Source organism: Anguilla anguilla, chromosome 8 (assembly GCF_013347855.1).
Source record: "Anguilla anguilla isolate fAngAng1 chromosome 8, fAngAng1.pri, whole genome shotgun sequence".
Classification (NCBI taxonomy): domain Eukaryota; kingdom Metazoa; phylum Chordata; class Actinopteri; order Anguilliformes; family Anguillidae; genus Anguilla; species Anguilla anguilla.
In genome coordinates, this window is record NC_049208.1 from 9,473,572 (window position 1) to 9,494,939 (window position 21,368).

Consider the following 21,368-nt stretch of genomic DNA (forward strand, 5'->3'; position numbering starts at 1 on the left):
TTTGTAATCTCACACCTAAAGGGTTAAAACACGTAAAGCAGGATGTAGCCGGACGCCCTTCACTAAAATACCACAGCCCCTCTCCTCCTCAGTGCATGCACTGTACTGCATCCTGTCCCAGGGTGACCTCACAGGAACAACCTCACAGGGGTCATCACTGAGTTTCATTTCAGAGGGGTTACTGCAGGTAATCTTGCAGGGGTAATCTCTCAGAGGTCACTGCAGGGGTGATCTCTCTGGGATAATCTCACAGTGATTATCACAGCCACCCAAACATAATCATAACCCATATAGTCAACGGGTTAATGCCTCAGCTGCAAGCAAACGGCAAAGAGAGGAAGGCAGTTTGAAACGTCAGAGGAAAAAATGACAAAATTAAAAGGTGATTCAAGGATTTCTATCTGTTTATCTTTGGAGATAGGAATAAGGCAACGCTTGATTAAAATTCAAGATAATAAATCCCAGGTTCATGTCTTAGGCACAGCTTAAGGTACTGTAGGTCTATTTATATATTTTATTTTTTTCTCCACAAAATTCTAATTTTTTTCCTGCAGGCATAAAATATCACTCTGGATCACTCTACTTCTTGGCAAAGTAATACCTCTTTCATCCTCTCAGCTCTTTGACATTTGTGTGTTTGTCTGTGTGTGTGTCTGTGTGTGCGCGAGTGTGTGTGTGTGTGTGCGCGCGTGTGTGGGTGTGCGAATGTGTGTGTGTGTATGTGTTTGTGAGCGCGCGGTGTGTGTGGTGCGTGTGCGTGTGGTGTGTGTGTGCGCGTGTGTTTGCGTGCGCATTGTGGTGTGTTTGGTGTGCGCATGCCTGTGTGTGTGTGTGTGTGCGCGTGTGGTGTGTGTGTGCGTGTGTTTGCGTGCGCGTTGTGGTGTGTTTGATGTGTGCATGCCTGTGTGTGTGTGTGTGCGTGTGCTGAATAACTTCCACCCCATTACTGAAATGGCGGCCAGTTTCCATTCAGGCCTTTCTGCAGCTCAACCCCGAGGTTCAGGCGAAACGGCTCATTACCTGCAGCGTGTCATTCCCTTCCCTACGCAAATAAACTACAGGATGCAGGTCAGGAACCTGTGACCCAAACACTGGCCGCACTGGACTGCCTTCCGAACTCCTAACTGCAGAGCAATGCCGCTTAGGGTGTGCTAAAAACAGAAGAATAATGTAGTTTTATTCTGCATGTAACTATCTGTTGGTATAGCGGTATTTGTAGATGGGTTGCATTTTAGGAAACATATACACATTCAACCAAAACCGCTGTTATGGCTTCTGTGTGACTCAAGTGGCAGCATTTAATTCTGGCAAGCTTTTATTCATACAATATGAGGGCCACAGATCCTTGGTTAACCATTAAAACATAACATCGGGCAGTCAGACTTCTCTTATTTATAAATTGATCAAATTCATATCTAAACATCAACATCAAAAATACTTCCAAGTATTATTTTAATTTTTTGGAGCTTTTCCATTTTTTTTCCAGCACCCGCTCCTCTTCTTTCCGCCGCCACATGTAAATGCCACTCCCACTACCACTCCCACTCCCACACCCACCACGCACACGCACACGTCCATGCCCACGCTCACGCCCACGCACACACACACACACACACACACACACACCTCGGACACAGACTGCAGCGCGGTGACTAAGGGTTGCCGTGGAAACAGCGCCAGCGGGGGGGGGGGGGTGTGTGACGCAGAAATGCGGAACTCGACCGCAGCTCAGCCCGGCCAATCGCCAGCGAGTCACTGTCACCTGACCGCATAAGGCACCTGGCAGACCTGAAACTACGCAGGGACCGAGATCTGTCCCGAGATCTTCTTGCATCTTCCCTTTTGAAAATCTACAGTTCTGCGCCTCAGAAGTTCCTTTGAAGAGACGCTTTCAGGCCACAAATCACTGTATTAAGATTTTTCATTGATTAAATTCACAGTGTTTTTCTCCTCCACTGAGGACAGTGGAGTATTAAAACACTACTTATATCAATTTTTTTTTTGGTTTAATCTGTACTGACAAATGCAAATCCATTTCGTTCAGAGACTGCAGACTAATGGAAATCAGCCAGATTTGTAATACATTAAAACGATGCAGAAGAGCTTGTAATACATTAAAACGATGCAGGAGAGCTTGTAATACATTAAAACGATGTGGAAGAGCTTGTTATACATTAAAACGATGCAGGGGAGCTTGATATTAATTAAATGGTGGAATGGTGTCTCTACACAGCTCAGCACAGACAATTCCTGTATTTGGGGAAAAAAAAAAGTTTACACCAATGTTTGTTAATTTTCATGTGCAAACTACTGCCTGGGAATACAGAAAAGCTGAAATTCAATTTAATTATTGACTTCAACGGGTCACCGAGTTTGCCAGCAGACTAGAAAAAAACAGGAAATGAAAAGGCCGGGGTTGTGGGGGATGGTTCGGGTTTTTCATCACAGATTTCAATTTCTCCGAGAGCAGGAATTAATAGAATATGACCAGGATGCCTTGCGAAATGTGGTCTCAGCTGATAACAAAAAAAAACAATGTTACTTCATCAAAGGGACCTAAAAATAAGCAGCGGGATTAAGACATTTTGATAAGATAAATCCTCAGTCTTTCGCAGCTTCTTTCTCATGTGCTTGACTGACGAACCGAGACAAAAAAAAAAAGAAAAAAGAAGAAGAGAAAAAAAAGGCGGGAAACGTGAGCCTGAGTCGTGGAAGCTGTCCGCCAACGGACGAGGGAGCGCTAGCCCGGAGAGCCCGCCGCCGCCGCCACGCTCGGAAACTTCCGGGTCCTCCCGGCGGCGTCCTGTCAGGAGGACACGGTTCACGATTCACCTCGCCAGAGCCAAGGAAAACAAACCATAAACCCGCGGCGACACGGAGAACAGGCAGGGTGACCTCACGAGGAAGACAAATACTGCCTATGTCAAGTTAAGAGCCTAAAACCAAGTTGTCAAGTTAAGAGCCTAAAAGAGCCCAAACCAGGCCTAAATATCGAGGCATGCGGAAGCGCTTTGGCGGCCAGTATTTTGAGTGGAACCCTGAGTTTCGCCCATTAACGTTTAGGCCGGGTGTCTGTGACCCTGGGCCTGGAGAACCACAAGCTCTGTGGGTTGTCATTCTTCGCATCTAATTCTGACCCCAGTAACCAGGTGAAGTGAGTTAGTTAACTGTGTAATCAATGGCTATAATTGATTAAGTATGGAGGACCAACGAAAACCAGCAGAATTCGGGGCCCCTGGCATAAATGTTAATGGACAAAACGCAGGATTTCACTAAAATTGCTTCTGCATGCCTGAATATTTTATGCTGTTTATTCTCAACCGAACCTCTGGCATCTTCTTTTTGGAGGACTGCTTCCCTTATCCAGCTCATCTTTATTCATTCATTCATCGGAAATCGACAGTGTCCATCTCACATTCTTGTTTAAAGGAAGTGACAAAGGACACTTTACATCCAGAGAAATGGAAATAGAAGGAACAGAAAAAAACCGTTTTGACCAATGTTCGTTCATTTTCATGTGGAAAGAACAATTTGGCAATGCAGAAAGCAGAAAGTTTGCTTTTATTATAGTCTAATATTGATAATATTGATTATTACCAACAGGTCAGAGTAGATTTCTGGCCTTTCTCATGCCTGTGTGGGGTCTCTGTCTGTGTCCTGTTACCGTAGTTACGCTGCCACAGTCTGCTCCAGGAGCCGGCTGGAGGTGCCACTGTTGCCTCTGGCGTGCTCTGCAGGGGTTTAGGCCAGGGTAAACTTTTGCAGCGTCCCGGGACAAACCCTTTGTAAAAAAATGTGCTGCATAAATAAAGTTTGATTGAAATCACTGAGAACTGGATTACCATATCTGACCATAACTTTCCAGAAAATACAATTGCTTCTTGCCTATAAGCTAACGTGCGCATACGGGGAAAAAGATGCATTATTATTATCACGGCACAGAGACAGCCGAGGCTGGTGACATAGCTCAGGAGGTGAGAGCGCTTGTCTGGCAGTCGGAGGGTTTCCGGTTCGATCCCCCGCCCTAGGCGTGTCGAAGTGTCCCTGAGCAAGACACCTAACCCCTAATTGCTCTGGTGAATGAGAGGCATCAATTATAAAGCGCATTGGATAAAAGCGCTATATAAATGCAGTCTATTTACCATTTACCATTTACCATCTCCATCTCGGGTGTCCGAAGCACAGACTCCACAGCCTGCTCGGAGCGGGGCGTGGCAAATCACGCACGATCGCGACGGCCCTGTCCAGCCGGTCCTGCAGCCGCTCCCCAAATTCCTGCGCGGGTTTAGTGCCCGGCCGGCTAGCTTTCGCCCCGCGGGTGTAATAACCCCTCTGAGGAGGCCGATGGAGCCCAGCCAGCACGCAGAGAGCAGAGCTCACAGGGTCTAGCCACCAGGGCACCGGCTTTCACAGCATGGCTTTCACTGTACGGCTTTCACAGAATGGCTTTCACTGTACGGCTTTCACTGTACGGCTTTCACAGTATGGCTTTCACAGAAGCCCACGAACGCCCGCGAGGAACAAAATACAGAAACAAACAAACAAAGAGAGAGAGAGAGAGCGATCTCCCCGCGTGATTTCCACTGCCTCGCCGACAGGCTGCCAAACGAATAAATGATTAAATAGAAAATCAGTGTAAACAGAGGGCGGCTTTTTCCTTTTGATCCGCGGTGGAATGCCAGCGGCCTACGGGGTGGGGGGGGGGGGGGGGTGGGGGGTGGGTGGGGTGCTAGGTTAGCCAAAATCCACTGAACCCGCAAGATCTGTATTACTGTAAACCCGGCATACTTTCTGTCATCGCGTGGGCACGGGGTGCTTAATTAAAGAGCCCCTTATTCAGGAGTGGCTGAGCGAGTGCCCAATCGAAGGGGGGAACGCGTGACCGGCCTGGGACGGGGACGGGACTAGACTGGATGGGACGGGACGGGACGGGACGGGACGGGACGGGACGGGACGGAAGAACATCTGAGGGAGGCCAAGGTGGAGAAAAGCAAATCCAGCGTCAACAGGGCGGAATTCAATAAGCGAAAGCGCTGCTGTCCCAAGTCTTTTATTGTTTTTATCTTAAATTTTATAACCTGGGTATAATTTAGAGGAGCAACGAGCACTCCGTCTCTCGCCAAAATCAAAATCCCTCCTAATGCGTCAAAGCGAGGGCATGAGCCAGGGGAGGAACAGGGCTACAGTACAGCGGTGCACCCTACAGTCAGGAACGGACCCGTCCTAATCGTAACAGCACCACCTAGTGCCCGGGAGCATAACTGGTCAGAGCGTCATTCAGGGACACAGATTAAAGGGAATATCAGCTGGGTATTCATCACCTGGCAGGCGACAGAAACCCCAGGGGTGAGCGCAGCAGTTGCTAGTGTGTGCGTGCACCGGCTGCGCAGCGGACGCATTCCTGCAGAGCATGCGGCTGCGCAACTGCGCAGCCCCGCCCTAAGAATGCGCCAGGGGACGCAGCAGCTGCTTGTGCATGTGCCTGCACCAGCTGCGCAGCGGACACATTCCTGCAGAGCATGCGGCTGCGCAGCTACAGTACGCAGCCACGCCTTTAGAATGCGCCGGGGGGACGCAGCAGCTGCGCAGCCACGCCTACAGAACGCGCCGGTGGGGACGCAGCAGCTGCGGACCGCCGGCGCCCCGCCTGACGCATTCCAGCCTGACGGAGAGCGGCCACGTCGCACACGAGGGCTTCAGACTGTCTCCGTGTCGCATGTCAAACGAACCGCACGCGCATTTTATATTTCATGAGAACGAACAAAACCGGAGATGGTAAATGGTAAATGGACTGCATTTATATAGCGCTTTTATCCAAAGCGCTTTACAATTGATGCCTCTCATTCGCCAGAGCAGTTAGGGGTTAGGTGTCTTGCTCAAGGACACTTCGACACGCCCAGAGCGGGGTTTGAACCGGCAACCCTCCGACTGCCAGACAATCGGTCTTACCTCCTCAGCTATGTCGCCCCATACACAGCGTTATGCAAAAAAATAAGAAAATCATCCCTTAGCCACGGGAGAGAAAAAAATGTTTCAACTTTTTAATTTCTTCCTTCAGCAGGGACAGACTGAGAAGAAGAGAGAAAATCCTCCCAAAAGTATCAATGGTCAAAGATAGTAAATTATCAAGATGGTAAACTGAACACATTGTGTTTGCAAATCACCCCTAAATTACAATGAGGAAGCAGATTGGAACGGTGATCTTTGAGTGGGAAACGCATGTTCTATCCATTTTTGGTCACGCATTTTTTCGTTGTTTGTTGGTCCAGGTGTGAGTACGGTCTGCTTTCTGGAGCTAGAACGTGTACGTGTGTGTGTGTGTGTGTGTGTGTTTGTGTGTTCATGTGATTATGTGTGTGTGTGTTTGTGTGACTGTGTGTGTTTGTGTTTGTGTGTTCATGTGATTATGTGCGTGTGAGCTGGAAAAAAGAAGACAGAAACAGAGAGAAAAAGGATGAAGGTGAATTTGAATGAAGAGGAGATGGGGGTTAGGGTGTTCCCATGCCCCTATTCTGCATGCAAATCCTTTCACACCACCTGTAAATGGCTCTTAGAGGACCACACCGAAAGCAAAAACACCTTCCACAAAAAAATGGCAGTTTACAGACCAAGCGTTTGCCATTATATGCAAAGCCAGTGATTAAACGTGTGTAATATCAGGGCAGGGCAATTACTGCAGATAATGACAGACTAGCGGAAGACTGCATAGGACAATATAGCTACTGTACATTGCAGAGACACACAATGCCAAAGCAATGGGGCTCCTACAGTTTCTATAGAGCTTAATCACCTCATAAAAAGCCTTATTTGCCTAAGACCAAGTACATATAACTGGCCTTCATAATTAAAAGTGCTTTTCCTTTAACAGTTGTGCGGTCAGAAATCCAGAGCTCCAGAAATGACCAGGTCTAGGCCGAGTTACAAACCCAGGACCTTCTTGCTGTGAGTGCTACCCACTGCACCACCTCCCTCAATAAGTTTATTTAGCATTAGTAGTTGTAATGAGCGGAAAGGCTTGTTTCAAACTGCAGCATATCAGCCAGTGATGGTGCATATGCACATTTTGGGTGAAAAAATAGTCTGAATCATAGTGGCTCTACCTCAGAAAACCTTCTTAAAAATATCTGCCCTTAAATATGAATTTGGTGAATGTTACACTGCACCAGTTTTTTGAGTAGTCTAAAGGGAAACTTCACGTCAAACGCAGGTGCGACAAGAGGTACGTCAGCACGGCTTTTAAGGCAGCGAACCAGAGTCTGAGGCATTCTTCCAGAACATTCCATGAACACTGGAGTGGGGTTCAGGTCTGGTGGCCGCGAAGACCGTGACGTAAAAAAAGAAGTCCGCGTCATGCTCCTTCGACCACTGTGTGACGAACTCTTGCTCAGTGACGGCGCTATTCGCATCTCAAGAGAAAAAGCCTTGTCACACAGCAAAACATTTTGAATGAACAAGTGACTTTCCAGATCTCTGAAACACGTCTGCCTGTAGCACTGCAGCAGCACTGTGCTTTTGATCGCACTGTTCTTCCCCGGCACCGAACATCCTTCAGACATACAAACTAACCAAGAAGCAGCTACACTTTGCCGTTCAGCAAATAGCGTCATTCTCACAATGGGAAGGAGTTATTAGCAGAACTAAAGAGGAATCCATCTCAAAATGAGAATAAAGAGCTTGTGTGAGAGGGCGACGTTTTTTCCCCAGACATGTTCCCATGGTTTAAAAAAAAAAGGGCCAGCTGGTGACATCACAAAAACACAGTAAAATATACATCATACAGCTGCTGATATCAGAATAAATACATTAAAATGCCTCCATTAAGCTGGTGTGTCCACACGGCAACTTAAAAAATCATCAGATGCACTGCAGATAAGGCCTGTCCAGCGAAACACACAGAAACAGGGCGTACGCACACATGACTCACAAAGACGTTGGTAATATTCCACTAAGAAACATCAACGAAAAAAAAGCTCACACTGAAAAATTTCCAAAGGACAGCATTAGCGCCTCAACAACGATCTTCAGTATCACAACCCAGTCGGATTCATGCTGCGTGATGATGCTGAAATCCACCCACTGCTTGAGAGACAGAAAGAGGCTTTGAGGTGCTCTTCAGTACTGTCTGGCCGCAGAACGGTACACCATACCATAACTTGAAAAAAAACTGCCTCAAAAGTTTTCCCGCTAAAAAGTTACAAAGGCAGGCAGTTGCAGTCGTCAAAGTGTTGCGCATGCATAAAAAATGTATACATCATCAGAGAATAACTTCTCTGAAGTATTCCAGCACAGCTGTAATTTGCCAGCATATACATTCAAATTTGTTACATTCAAATAAAAACGAGGCCAAAGTCGCCCCTTGGCTGCGCAAAAAGGCTAAAACATGGCCTGCGGGCACATTCAAAATCTGCAGGCAGTGTGTGCAGGCATGTCTTAGCCTTTTTGATCAGCTGACATGTAGCGTTGGCCTAGTTCAGTGGTCTCCAACCCTGGTTCTGGAGAGCTACAGGGTTTGCTGGTTTTTGTTTTCATCTTAAAATCAGCACCAAATTGAGACCCAAGACACCAGGTGAGTTGAGTTAACTGTGTAATCAACTACTCTAATTGATTCATGAAGTGCAGAGTCACTATATGAAAACCAGCAGAGCAGACCCTGTAGCTCTCCAGGACCAGGGTTGGAGGCCACTGGCCTAGTTTATCACCAATGGGGAGTAACTTCTATAAAACTTACAAATCACCCCCCCCCCCCCCACACACACACACACACACACACACACGCACACTCTAGCGGTATTATTTTGAAACAAGGTACCACTGAAAATTAACAACTCACACATCTCTGGGGATATACTGCCCCCCCCGCCCCCCCCACCAACCCCACTTTCACAACTCTCTGCTCTGAGGTAACTGGGGCAATGCCACTCCACTCAAACTTGTCATTTAATGAGCACCAAGCTTTTAGAATGAAAATACTGTGTGAATATTGGCCTATCATCATTACAGCACCCATTGCAAGCAATAATCAAATTAATTTAGGTGCATAACTGAGAGTTGAGGTGAACTGAAAGGGTGCTGGACCACCAGATAATGGCTATGGGAAAATACACTGCATCTAGCACAGCTAGTAAAAAAATAAAAACCTCAGATAAATTCATATGGGCATACTCCAGGGACCAAATCAAGTCAAATAAGAATCAACACCGGCCAAAAGGTTAAAACATAGATGTGTGAGGAACATCCACCCCAACATGTCACCTCACAGATGTGTACAAACATCAGTTAACTTCAGACCATGGAAACAGTGGAGCTGCTCTTGTTTTTCCGAAGCTTAATCTGTACAGTCACAGCAAAGCAAATCGGCCAATGAATAACCAGGTAATCCTTTGCTAATTCCACATCATCACAAAGCTGGCACATTGCCAACACCTTCGGTGCTAGCCCACAGGGAGCTATTGGTTCAGGCCACAGCAACCAAGAGAAACTAAATAGTAAAGTGGAGTGAAAAGTGACTGGGAACCTTTGCAAAGCTTGCAAAGCACCATTAGGGCATTTCAGACAATGGGCATAGCGAGCATTGCTTACATTGTGTTCTTTTCTATTCTGGGCAAGGCTCTTCTTGTTGTGTGTGTGTGTCTGTGTGTACTGTTGGAGATAACAGCCTCCGAAATTGACCCTTGTGTCCAGGGAAAAAACAGGACACATTCTGAAACAGGAGCATCACATGCCACACCTCAGTCAGCTCTGTAACAGGAGCAGTATGTACCACACCTGAGGACTTCAGTACCTGAGTACTTCAGCAAAAGAGATTGAATCTACCTCTGATTTACAGCAACAGCTGTTATTATTATTTTCAACACATTTGTGTGCCTTTTTCTACTTATTCGTCTTCAGGTTTCAAATGCATTTTCTATTTATTTTATCATTTTTCAAATACCTCTATATGCGTATCATGTACATGCAATTTTTTTTTTAAAAACCTCCTGCACTTCGCATTAACCCTTTGAAGAGTAGTTTTCTTTGAATGTTTTATCAAAATTGTAAGTCAGTGTTCTAGAACTCCATTGCTTTTCAGTTACCAGTAGTGATAGTTACATCAGCAATAGAGTGTTCACGTGGGGACATTCTAATCACATATTTGTGACCTTCCACCTTAAAGGGCTATGCAAAGTATCACATAGGCTATATTATGTTGTGCTGTAATTTATCAAAGACCTTAATATGTCCCATTTTTGGTTTCCAGTAATATATCTTAACTTTAATTTAACACTGTATTTTCTCCTCTCAGTGGACATAAACTAATTCCTCAGTCTTTCAACAGTGCATTTCAAATACAGCTTGCATCTAATTAAATACAGACTCAGATTGGCAACTTCTAATCATCAAAAGTAGGTTTCCTGACATCCAAAGTAGGCAACAATATTGTGAACCCTTAACATCCACAGACCGAATTTATTTCAATGCAACGCCTTGTAGGCACAACATAAATGGCAAAATACACATTTTCACGTCTCATGAAAATGCCGCGGTCTACTCTACGGGACTACCCCATTACACTTCGATATTCTACAGCTCCTGTGGAAATCCATTCCCAAGACTGCCCTCTAGCGTTCAGTAGTATTACATTTACGTTGCTCCTTCTTCACTAATGATCCTGCGCAAATAATTCAAGGGAAACATAGATTAAATGCTTTCTTCTGAGGCAATATATCGTGTATAGTACACTTTACGTTAAAGATATGATAAATCAAATTTGAAATACAAATTCCAGACGGATCTCGTGTCTGATAAAACTTCATTTTTTGTACTTGGCAGACGCTGACGCTTGAAGCATATTTATATTAGCGATTTAGCAGGCACTATTATCCAGAATGAGTTGTAAGCGACCATGTTGCAATCGTTAATAATTAATTTAAAATGAAGTATTTCTGTTCCATTTTTTCATACATTAACAAACAACGCAATCTGCATCGAGAACATGAGCATGAACAAAGCAGCGTTAAGCGACGTGAAATCCACGTTGACCGATCGATTCAGCGTTATTTCGCTATCTGGGGTAGTTATCTCCTGGCTAGTATGTATCGAAGTCAATGTCAGTTAGTTGTGTTGCTACAAAGTTAGACAGATCAACAGACAATATGTCGCGTAACTCACGAGCCGTACATTTATAATCAATATGAACGCACACGATCATTCGCTACAATCGTGGCAAATCTGTCCTGAGATGAGCAACAGCAAAGGTCTCAAACGATCGATGCTGGACTCCGCGTTGGCTTTGTTTATATATTTAAAAACGACATGATGACGTGTGCAAAGATATAACATTGGCACTACACTGTGAAGCTAGAAAATAACACGAGTCAGTATTGTATAATTCCGTGTACTGCACAGAAATAGGGCAGATGAACTACACCCGTCCCAGCTTGCCGATATATATGCCCACTGGAGCAAAGACACGTGTTAATTAGCCTCGATATAGACAATAGACAAGTGCACCCAGACAAGCATCGCAATTGGTTAAATGGCTTGCCAAAGCCACAGTCTTTCGTGATACCAGACTTAATCATTGCAGCTTTAGTAGGTTTATCATGTCTGACCGGCTAACAATAATTCTGTTTGATAAGTAGTCTACATCGAAATACTATCCACCCTGCAGGCTACGCTGCAGCTTTGGCGAATGAGAAACATTCCGTCAAAATCTCCACGTAATTGTCTGTCGACGGCTAGCGCTAGCTAGCTACAATGTATTTTAATACCGCTCTGCTTTCTGGTTACAAAATAGTGAATTCGTCGCTTTTTCCTTCACACACACTTTGAAATCACGAGTAAAATTAAACTGTTCGGTAGCGCTGTAACAAGCTTACATGACTTGGTTATTTCTTTTAAAATGCAGCCCTCTTATGCGCTCACTGATCAAATTTCAACTTTGCAAAACTGGTCTTGTTATTCATAATATGTTACCGTGAACGCATCATAAGATGGGAGGGAACAGTAACATTTCAGATTTCAGATACTGAATAATTTAGCCTTTAGCTAATATGAATGACAGTTAAAGGAACTCACTCTTACCCCCAAAGTTTAAAGTGCCCTCTCTTACTCCGTTTGGATGGATTTTGAAGGATTAGCCGAAAAGAAGGGGTACTACGTGCGCGTTCCCCAGCCACGTGTTGCGACCTCGCTCCCGAGTTCGTATTCGCAGAACAGGATGTGAGTGGTACTGTACAGTACTACTGTACATGACAGAAGTGTAAGATCCCACTTAGTCGTTGCTAACTCAGGGAGTGTCCTAATTCAGGACGTTTCTTAAAACTTTTCCCCACTGCAAATATATATTTTGCGCAAAATGCAACTGTAGACGACAGCTAGATTATTCCATTATGGAAATTGCCAATTTGCAAAAACATTGCTGTTAATCCATCTATCCAAAACACTTAAGATACAAATGAAACGACGCACACATGGTGACATGTCTCAAACATTTCTGTGAACGAGTAATAGATTACAAAAACCCCTGTGAATTTGTATGCACATACAGTATACGAGGACGCACATACATGTAACTGGATATGGACTCCACGAAATGGACGCAGTCAAACATTTCCATATGCAGTAAGACATGAGTTATGGCTGTTGTGCAGCTGGGGCGCAGCCGTCTGTTCTTCAGTTGAACTTTTATTCTTTCGCCCATCTGGCTAATTTCGTTTGCTGTATTTTTTATTTTTATTTTTTAATTATTCAGAATTAACATGTACAGACAGAAGTTCACAATTATTTAAATCATACAACAAAAAAAATTAAGAATAAAATAAAATACATGCTTTATTGTGCCAGCTGATGAACTTGGGCCAATTAATTAATTTATTACACACTCTTTTTTGGAATAGTCAGATCTGTATTATCGTATCATGCACACGCAAATAGTTAAATTCATGCATTTTCTCCTATTTGTAATTGTTATTTATAAACATGAAATGGAGTATACAAAATCCTGCCTATTGTTTAAATGTCAGTCCTTAGGACATTTACAAAAAATTCTGATGACTACTCAGCCAAGTAAAGCAAATAATTGCTCAGCCGACGTTGCTTTTGCCCAACAATATCCATCCATATTTGAATAGCTCTTATGTCACTGGCTGCCAGCCCAACCATGCAAGTCATGCTGAACAAACATTGGGAGACAATGCCGGGTTAGGCATTTGTCTTATGCACGTAACCATAGGAATTTGGCTTGGCTCGTAGCTGCAAACAAATGTTGACCCTGCTCCCCCCTTTTGACTGATTAATATAAAGACTGCCCGCTCAGCATGTGCTGCAGAAGTCCTTGGAAGTGGCCAGGTAATCATTCTTGTTTATTTTCAGTCATTTTAAATTTGAGTGCAGCCCTGGGGGGGGGGGGGGGGGGGGGGGGGGGGGGGAAATGGAATGATCACATTTTGAAAGCCCGGGTTTCCACCCCCCCACATGCTCCAAAACCTCTACGACAGAAGTCAAGGTTTACAGATATGAATATGTGTCCACACCATGGCAACAAGCAATTTCGCACCAGGTCGAAGGTTTATTTATGGGAAGATTTCAAAAGAAGCACAAAGAAAAAATTTGATTGAGTCAGATGAGTTCCATCTCAGTGACAAGTAAACAATGCAGATTGTATCGACAGAAGTGGTAAATAATCTCTGCTGTTTGTTTTGCTAATATTGGACTGGTGTACGGGAGCAATGGTTTGGGACTAGAATGACTGGCAAAACCCAGCCATTCTCTTCCCAAATGAGCTCCCTAGGATTTCTGTATACCAGTACTATTGATAAAAGGAAGTCATAAGCAGGGGTGGGGGGAATAGTGGAACTGACTCCCCAGGGCCCAAAGGTGGGGGAGGGGGGTCTCAAAAGGCCTGGGCTAAAAAGTTTGCTGTGGTCTGCAATTTTAAGGGGGCCCACAGAGACTGCATGTGCACAGAGCCAAGAATTTTGTGCCACACCCTAGACTTTATGAGCTGGTGAATTTTGTGCTACAGCTCATAAGGTCTAGGGAGTAGCACAATATTCTTGGTCCCTTCGTAGACTGAAGCAATTTTTTTTAGTCTAGGCCTTTTGAACCCTGTTGAAAACTATATTGAGGTTGTTGGGATTATTTGATTCAATCGCCAATATCCTCACACCTAAACGCAACGGTGACCTCTAGTGTTAAAAAAAAGCAACATCAGAAAATTCATAGCATTGCATTACACTGCTCTCTTATTACTTAATTTATTTGTTCTTATTATAGTATTTGTTCTTATTATAGTTCAGAGAAACACCCCTTTATTTGGAGGACAACTTCTTCATGTAAGAAATATGGAAAGAAATTGGCCCAAAAGCAGATTTATCCATGAAGAGATGCCTTTGCTGGGTATCTAATTTACTTTTTTTACACAAGACCCAAGCCCGGGAATGTCAACACGCATTTTGTCTGTACACACAAAAACGAAAGACTCCTGCATCCAACACACGTGCGTTTCTCTGCAACTCTGCATTATGCAACAACGCATCAATACTCACCACAAGGTGGCCTTTTTTTCCAGGACCTGTTGCGCTGCACAAGATTATTCTGAGTAAACGAGGTTTTAATATCTCCTCTACAACAAACTACAGAGGTGCAGGCTTACGGCTGTGGCAGGACACTCTGAATTTATACCCTGTCCATGGACCGTAAAAATGTAACAGGCGGGTAAAGATGGTTAAACTGGCACAGGTGCTGAACGCTTACATAATAAAACACCCGAATAAGAGGTGTAGAGGTAACAACAACAAAAAAAACAGACACCGTAGAAGACATTTATTCCAATATTTTAACCTGGGTTTACAGTACACTGATGGCAACATGGAGGGAAAGTCATATGAAGGGATACACCAGTACTGTGTCTACTGTACTGTAAGGCCTGGGTTAGGACTTAGCCAACTCCACCAAACACTGGGGACACATCTGCACCAGGCACTTCCTGTGACGCTCGCTATATGACCTCCCTTCTTCCTGTTTCCACGTATCTCTGGGTTATTCACACTCACAGTCCCTTTCGTGGGTGGGTTTAGAGAGAAGGGAAGGGCATGGACCCAGTGGGGATTTGATAGAGGGGGTGCAGCAGGGCGGGGGGCTCTCCGCCCCCCCCCCCCCAGCGCTACTCCCTCACACACGCGGTTTCTCCACGTGGGGGCCAGGTCTCAGGCCGAGCTCTCCGGGTCGTTCTTCTTCTTGTCCAGCTCCTTCAGGCCCTCCTGGATCTGCTCCACCGCCTCGCTGTCCCCGTTAGCCTGAGCCATGGCCAGGGCCTCCTGGTACAGCCGGGCGGACTCCTCCAGCTGACCTGCCCGCCGAGAAACGCCAACACCGTCAGCGACTGCACACAGCTTCCCTTTGCTTTCCTTTTACCTTTCGGGACTTCCAAGTTAATGTTGATGTTTAACCTGATAACTACTTTGCTGTTTATTAGCTATACATGTCTACACTGCTTTCAAAAAGTAGGAAAACTAAAAACTGCCCAGTAAACTTATTCATACCCCAGTATGATTAAAATTAAATATGGCATCACATCAGGAGAGATGGGCCAGTAGACAGGAAAGTGTTGCAGTTACTGCCCAATGAAAAATAGTCTAATGTTCACTAGTGAGACAGAGAGAAAGACGGTTCTAAAGAAGTGGTCCAAGTGCGTCCCATCAAACTATCATTCCCCGTCCTTCCCAAAATTCCTCCCCAGCCCCCTGTACAGCACCCCCTCCCTGCCCCCTCCCTCGGCCTCTCACCCTGGTGCAGCAGGATGCCCGCCAAGTTTCCCAGCAGCACGTGCTGGTCGGGATGCCCCGCCTCCTTGCCCAGCTCCACGGCCCTCTTCACCTGCCCCAGGGCCTCCTGGTGATGCCCCTGCAGGTCCAGCACCGTGGCCAGGTCATTCATCAGCACCAACGTCTGAACGCAGACAGCCAGGGAAGAGCAATACTGACACACATGCTTACACTTGCTTACTGTCCCTACTCCCTGCCTCCCCTACCCCCATGCACCTGTGGGTGCCCCTTCCCCTGTCCCCCCTGCTCCTCCCCTCCCCTCCTCTCCTCCATGTGCACCTGTGTGCCTACCTGTGGGTGCGACTCCCCCTGCTCATCCCGGCATATCTGCAGGGCGCGTTGGTAATCCCCCTGGGCCTGCTCCAGGCGGTGCATTGCGGTCCGGTAACGGGCTCGAGAGTCCAGGGTCAGCCCCAGCAGCAGCTTGGTGTCCTTTCGCTCCTCATCTGTAGGGGGCAGCAGAGAGCTGTTCACGCATGGCTGTTTGGCATTCGGGTTCACATTTGTTCAGGAAGATACCAAGCTGGACAGAATAACTTAATGAGTTAGTTCACTGCAGTCTCGTTTTCTTACATGACTTAAAAATAGACTGGCTAGCTAGCATTCAATAAAGCTAGCTCTCACTGGTGTGCATAAATCCATTTGCTTCTTCAATATTCATATAAAAATTAAATTTTTTCAGTCTCAATGTTAAGTTCCCCAACTTGCATTACAACATTTATATCTTGTCATTTCCTCCACCATCTTGGAAGGCGCCCAGGGACAGCCCACAGCTCTTACAGAGTTCTATGGGAGAACCCCAGGTGAGGTTTGTGTTACTCTTCCATCCTGTCACAAACAAGTCTTTGAGCAGTGCCAGACTCATTCTGCACGACAAAAAAGAAGCTTGTCTCGTTTTTGCCTTGATAGTCGCGTAAGAAGCTCCGTATAATTTCTTGTGTCGCTTTTCTTATTGCCATGTCTTTCTTCCACACACTCTATTCCAACACGCATGGTGCCAACAGCCGCCTATTTTCACTCCACAGCTTCCCAGCTCAGCTACACAGGCATTTCCTCAAAGAATAAACCCTTTGTGCTCCTGCACAGTCACACAGGGACAATCCATTACAGGCATTTGGCAGACGCTCTTATCCAGAGCGACGTACAACAAAGTGTATAACCATAACCAGGAACAAGTATGACGAAAACCCCTAGAGAGAAGTACCAGTCCAAGTGCAGGGAACAACCGCACAGTTCAACTTGGACCCTGAAGGTTAAACTGATTAACACTAGCACAAACGAGAACAGCAACAACGCAGTCTATGGAAAAATACAAGCAGTAGTTAAGACAGGTGCATTAACTAAGTCACCTACGAAACAGCTACCTAGTTACAACCCTAATCTTACGGTCATTTAAGAGATTACAGGGAGGTAGGGAGGGATGGGGAACCCCGCATTAGCCCAACCCTAACCAAAGCCTAATCCTTACCCTAAGCCTAACCTTAACCCTCCCGCACTCACTCAATCCCTCCCTCCCTCTCTCTCTGAGCACTGCCAAGTCCAATTCCAGCCTGCATTGTCAAGCTGCTGACATCAGTCAGTACTGGCACGGATACTGTTTCAAAAGCAAATATTTTCTTAAATGTCATGGAAACAAAATATGACATAATGCCAATCATAATAACCTCAATAATTACCTGATGTTGACACTATAACCCTGGAAAGCACAGTCCTCGAGTACCTCTGTAAGAATTTAATACGAGCAAAAAAAAAATACTATGAAGAGCTTTAGCCTTATAACTGACACCAGTGGTCTGTGATGATACACAATTTCACTGGGGGCAAAAAACTTCACCACTCTCATCCAAGACAGAAACGGCACTTCATCCAAACTCTGTTGGGAAATATCCAACCGGAACTGTTTCACGGTATCGCTGCAGAGGGGGAAATGTTAGAGGGAGGGACCAGAACTGGACAAATAATAATAATAATTCAATGTGTACCAGGCAGAGCATCTTCTGGGAGCTCCTTCTGTTTCTCAATCTTGGCCTCCAGGGACTCTATGCAAAACCGGAACCCGTGATCGGCTAGCTCATGCCTGGGGCAGGGGAGGGAAAAAGGCGTGGCACACAAAAACAGCTAAACAGACCTGCAGTGTACAACATCCTGTACACCATACTGAAGAAAGCATCACATTACACCTGTCACTCAATGACAGTGCGCACAGAAAATGCCAGTGGTCCATCCTCGTACAAACACCAAAGATAGCTTAAATGGGTCTGTCACCGTGACCTGCAGCCAAGGGAACACACATACTCTTGTTCAAGACTCTATAGGATGACATCACTTCCTGTGGTGGCTGTTGACGTGCTCGCTTGCGCATGTAGGTGTTTGTTTCCCGTCCCTCCCCGCAGGCTAACGAAGCAGCAGCTCACTCACTTTTTCTGGGTGGCGTATATGGTGGCCAGCTTCAGGGACATCTCGATCACAGCGTTGTCATCCTGCCATTGCAAAGACAGGAAGTGACTTGAGCTTGAAGACCTTGATGTCCCTCAAAGGGACCCCAGGCATGTATTTTTCTCCAACGACTCCCCCCCCCCCCAACACACATCCACACATGCAGACACACACACAAACCCCCGCAACACACACGCGCACACACACACTTGCACACACACTCTCAGACACACACACGCACACTCTCTCACACACACACACACACACACCCACAGACACACACACACTCACATACACACACACTCACACTCACAGAGACCCCTCACCTGGGGAGTCCCTCCAGACAGCAGGAAGCTCATGGCAGCCTTAAACAGCTTCTCGGCCTGCAGGACACATTAGCACAGCGGGTCACCAGCGCGGCCCAGGGGCCAGGCAGCCGCAGCAGACCTCCGAGCCCAAACGCCCCGCATACTCACATTGGTCAGCTGGCCTTGGACAAAGGCGAGGTTGGCCATCTGGAAAGAGGAGGAGGCAAGAGGTCTGAGCAACAGTAGCACTGCTGCACACCAGTTTATAGCCAAGTAATAGATTATGGAGATGAAGGGTACGCATGTTCACAAAAACCGAAATGAAAGCAACGGCCTAAGATATTTGCTTATTTCTTTATTCAAAGTTTAGTTCACGCCTAGAGGTAATGGATCTAAAACATTCACGTGATGTCAAAGACACACAGGGACACACTTGTAGTGTTAATTTGTCATCTAGCCGCAGCCTGAGACTAATAAAGGTCTCTGACAATTCACATCTGATCACATTTCGGGTGGAACTAAAACCATCTGCAATAAAAATGTATATAATGACATGCTGAGGGGGCAGTACCAGGCTGTACGTGTAGATGATGGCCTGGTTGTTGTGGCTCAGGTGGGCTAGCCGGATGGCCTGGTGCAGGTATCCACTGGCAGCCTGCAGCTCGTCCTGCATTATGCTGAGCTGAAACACAATTCATCGCATCAGTAGTTCCAATGACCTTGATATGCATGTTTGTACGTTACTTTGGATAAAAGCATCTGCCAAATAAATGTAATGTAATGCAATGTAATCAGTCCTGCAATGGACTACAGTGCAGTACAGCCAGGGATGGCAAGGGATTCTGCCCAACATGCGAATCCGGCTGCAAACGGCACCTACATATGTGATTAACTAAGCATTCAAAATTAGACCATTTCAATGCATATAGCCTAAATCAAGCATTCAGCTTGAAAAGTCTAATCGTCAGGCAGGGCATAACCATGCATTCTGTAATAGAACATATTGAAATTGAGAGATAACCACAGTTCCACACAACTAACAAAGAGTACGCTTTCATCAGTGTCAATTAGATTGTTGCTTCAACTTTAAATCGAACCTGTAAACGACATATCTTCAGCAAATACAAAAACAAACTCTACTGTAATTGTCAGAGGTCCTATACCTTGGCTCTCTTCAGAAGTATAATTATTTCATCTTCTGTCTTCTTGGCTTCATCCTCTTCGTCAGATTTTCCGAAGAATGAAAATGCTAAAACGAGAGGAAGATGTGAATTTAACACCTACTTGTTTGATGGAACTCGTGCGTGACAGCTGCGCGTTTGTTGCTACGCAAAGCATTGCCATGTTTAAATCATGTGATGCACTTAAACCAGAAAGGATGACGATATTACATAAAAGCAAAAACGAAAACATGCAATCATGACATTGATCTTAGTTAACTGGGGTCGTGTCGATCAGGTATGAAAATACTACTTTCTAACTTGTATATAGTATTTCAAAAACTGATGTGCTTACCCAAAAAACTATACAATATAAAATTCTTGTTGACTCTGTCAGTACGGCGGTCACCGCTTTCCTCGTCGGAGCACGCAGCATTACGGACTTTACATGACCTTCTGTGCCGACCAGGCTCGTCCTCCACGGGCCAGGAAGTCACAACGTTCTCCCTGTTATTTGCTCGCACCTGTACGCGAGCCAGGCTGCAGAGGCATTGTGCTCGGGTCCAGTCCACAACCACGGGATGAAACCGAGCCCTGCGCGCTGGAAGAAGACGGATGACACTACGGAACGCCATGCTTCTGCGTTTTTTTAATGCAAGATCGAAGCCCCACCGGCGTTGCCAGGTTGATCCCAACTCTCAAAACAACCTTACGTAATTTGCCCAAGTAAAAGACATCTAAATATGATATCGACACGTCCAAAAAAGAAGCCAATTATACCGTTCGGTTTGTAAAAAAAAGAATGGAAACACGTAAACTACACCTTTTAGGGAGAAAATGTGTTATAATACATTTTACAGTAAAAAATGTGCGTGTGAAATCAGACATAGTCACTTCAAAAGCCAAGACTGGCAACAGTGAGTCACCCTACGTAAAGAACATGCGACACATTCATGACGCATTGGATATTGCGTCATCTTAAAGAAACATCGCTTAATACAAAAAAGCAACGTAAGCTGGATTCGTCATCTATATAGGTGAGCTGTATTTCCTGTATTGCAACAAATTCATTAATTATATATAAGCTCATACAATAATCATTTTTATGGGAATTGGTCAAATTGGACGTAGTCACAAGCACTAGCATTCATTCGGACTATGCTACTCCCATTCAATATTTACATTGCTACAGAAAACATACATCAGCTTATAATTAATGTTCCTAACGTTATTTCTTTAACCAAGATCACAACATATTCAAAACTTACAATAGTATTTATCAGTATATTCAGCAGTAGCCACAGGTTGCATTTTTGAAAAACAGGAAGGATACAGGCAGGAGATAGCACAATTCATACTGAGCTGAGGCTACCTACTGGGGAAATAATGCACTCAGGAATGGCTACCTCTGGGAACAAAGCACTTTGACACAGGTCGTTCACACGTTTATTTTGTTGGTCATGCCTTTTCCACGTTAAACATAAAAAAAACGTTATCCTCTGTATCAATGACTACCTCCTTAGTCTTGCCTTTGACCTCAAAGCTCTTGGATCAGTTAACATTTGAGAGTTTATAACTGTATTGGGTTTATTGTAACGTGATTCAACTGCTACTGATGCCTGTCAAACAAGAAGTGCCCCCAGCATAGTCAGCTTTGA

General features: G+C 45.3%; 2 protein-coding genes across 2 annotated transcripts in view; both read right to left on the reverse strand.

Annotated features, from left to right (window-relative positions):
- The window catches only part of LOC118233599 (anion exchange protein 2-like), an 88,798-nt gene extending 76,626 nt beyond the window's left edge, over window positions 1-12,172 (reverse strand). The window contains exon 1 of the mRNA XM_035429378.1: window positions 12,064-12,172. The gene's annotated coding sequence lies outside the window, so the exon portion shown is untranslated. The remainder of the gene's footprint in view (window positions 1-12,063) is intronic.
- A 2,618-nt stretch (window positions 12,173-14,790) lies between these two features.
- ttc19 (tetratricopeptide repeat domain 19) lies at window positions 14,791-20,640 on the reverse strand. The gene is made up of 10 exons (XM_035430425.1): window positions 20,066-20,640; window positions 19,714-19,799; window positions 19,122-19,232; window positions 18,719-18,757; window positions 18,569-18,625; window positions 18,225-18,286; window positions 17,789-17,883; window positions 16,098-16,252; window positions 15,768-15,930; window positions 14,791-15,331 (listed from the first exon to the last, which is right to left on the reverse strand). The coding sequence occupies exons 1-10, from the start codon at window positions 20,343-20,345 to the stop codon at window positions 15,189-15,191; spliced, it is 1,191 nt and encodes a 396-aa protein (XP_035286316.1). The 5' UTR covers window positions 20,346-20,640; the 3' UTR covers window positions 14,791-15,188.
- Window positions 20,641-21,368: the final 728 nt, after the last annotated feature.

Coding starts and splice junctions, on each gene's coding strand:
- ttc19 (XM_035430425.1), bottom strand. CDS start 20,345: ATGGCGTTCCGTAGTGTCATCCGTCTTCTTCCAGCGCGCAGGGCTCGG. Junction 19,233..19,713: donor TACTTCTGAAGAGAGCCAAG/GTATAGGACCTC, acceptor ATTGTGTTTCAG/CTCAGCATAATGCAGGACGA. Junction 18,287..18,568: donor TGTCTGGAGGGACTCCCCAG/GTGAGGGGTCTC, acceptor TTGCAATGGCAG/GATGACAACGCTGTGATCGA.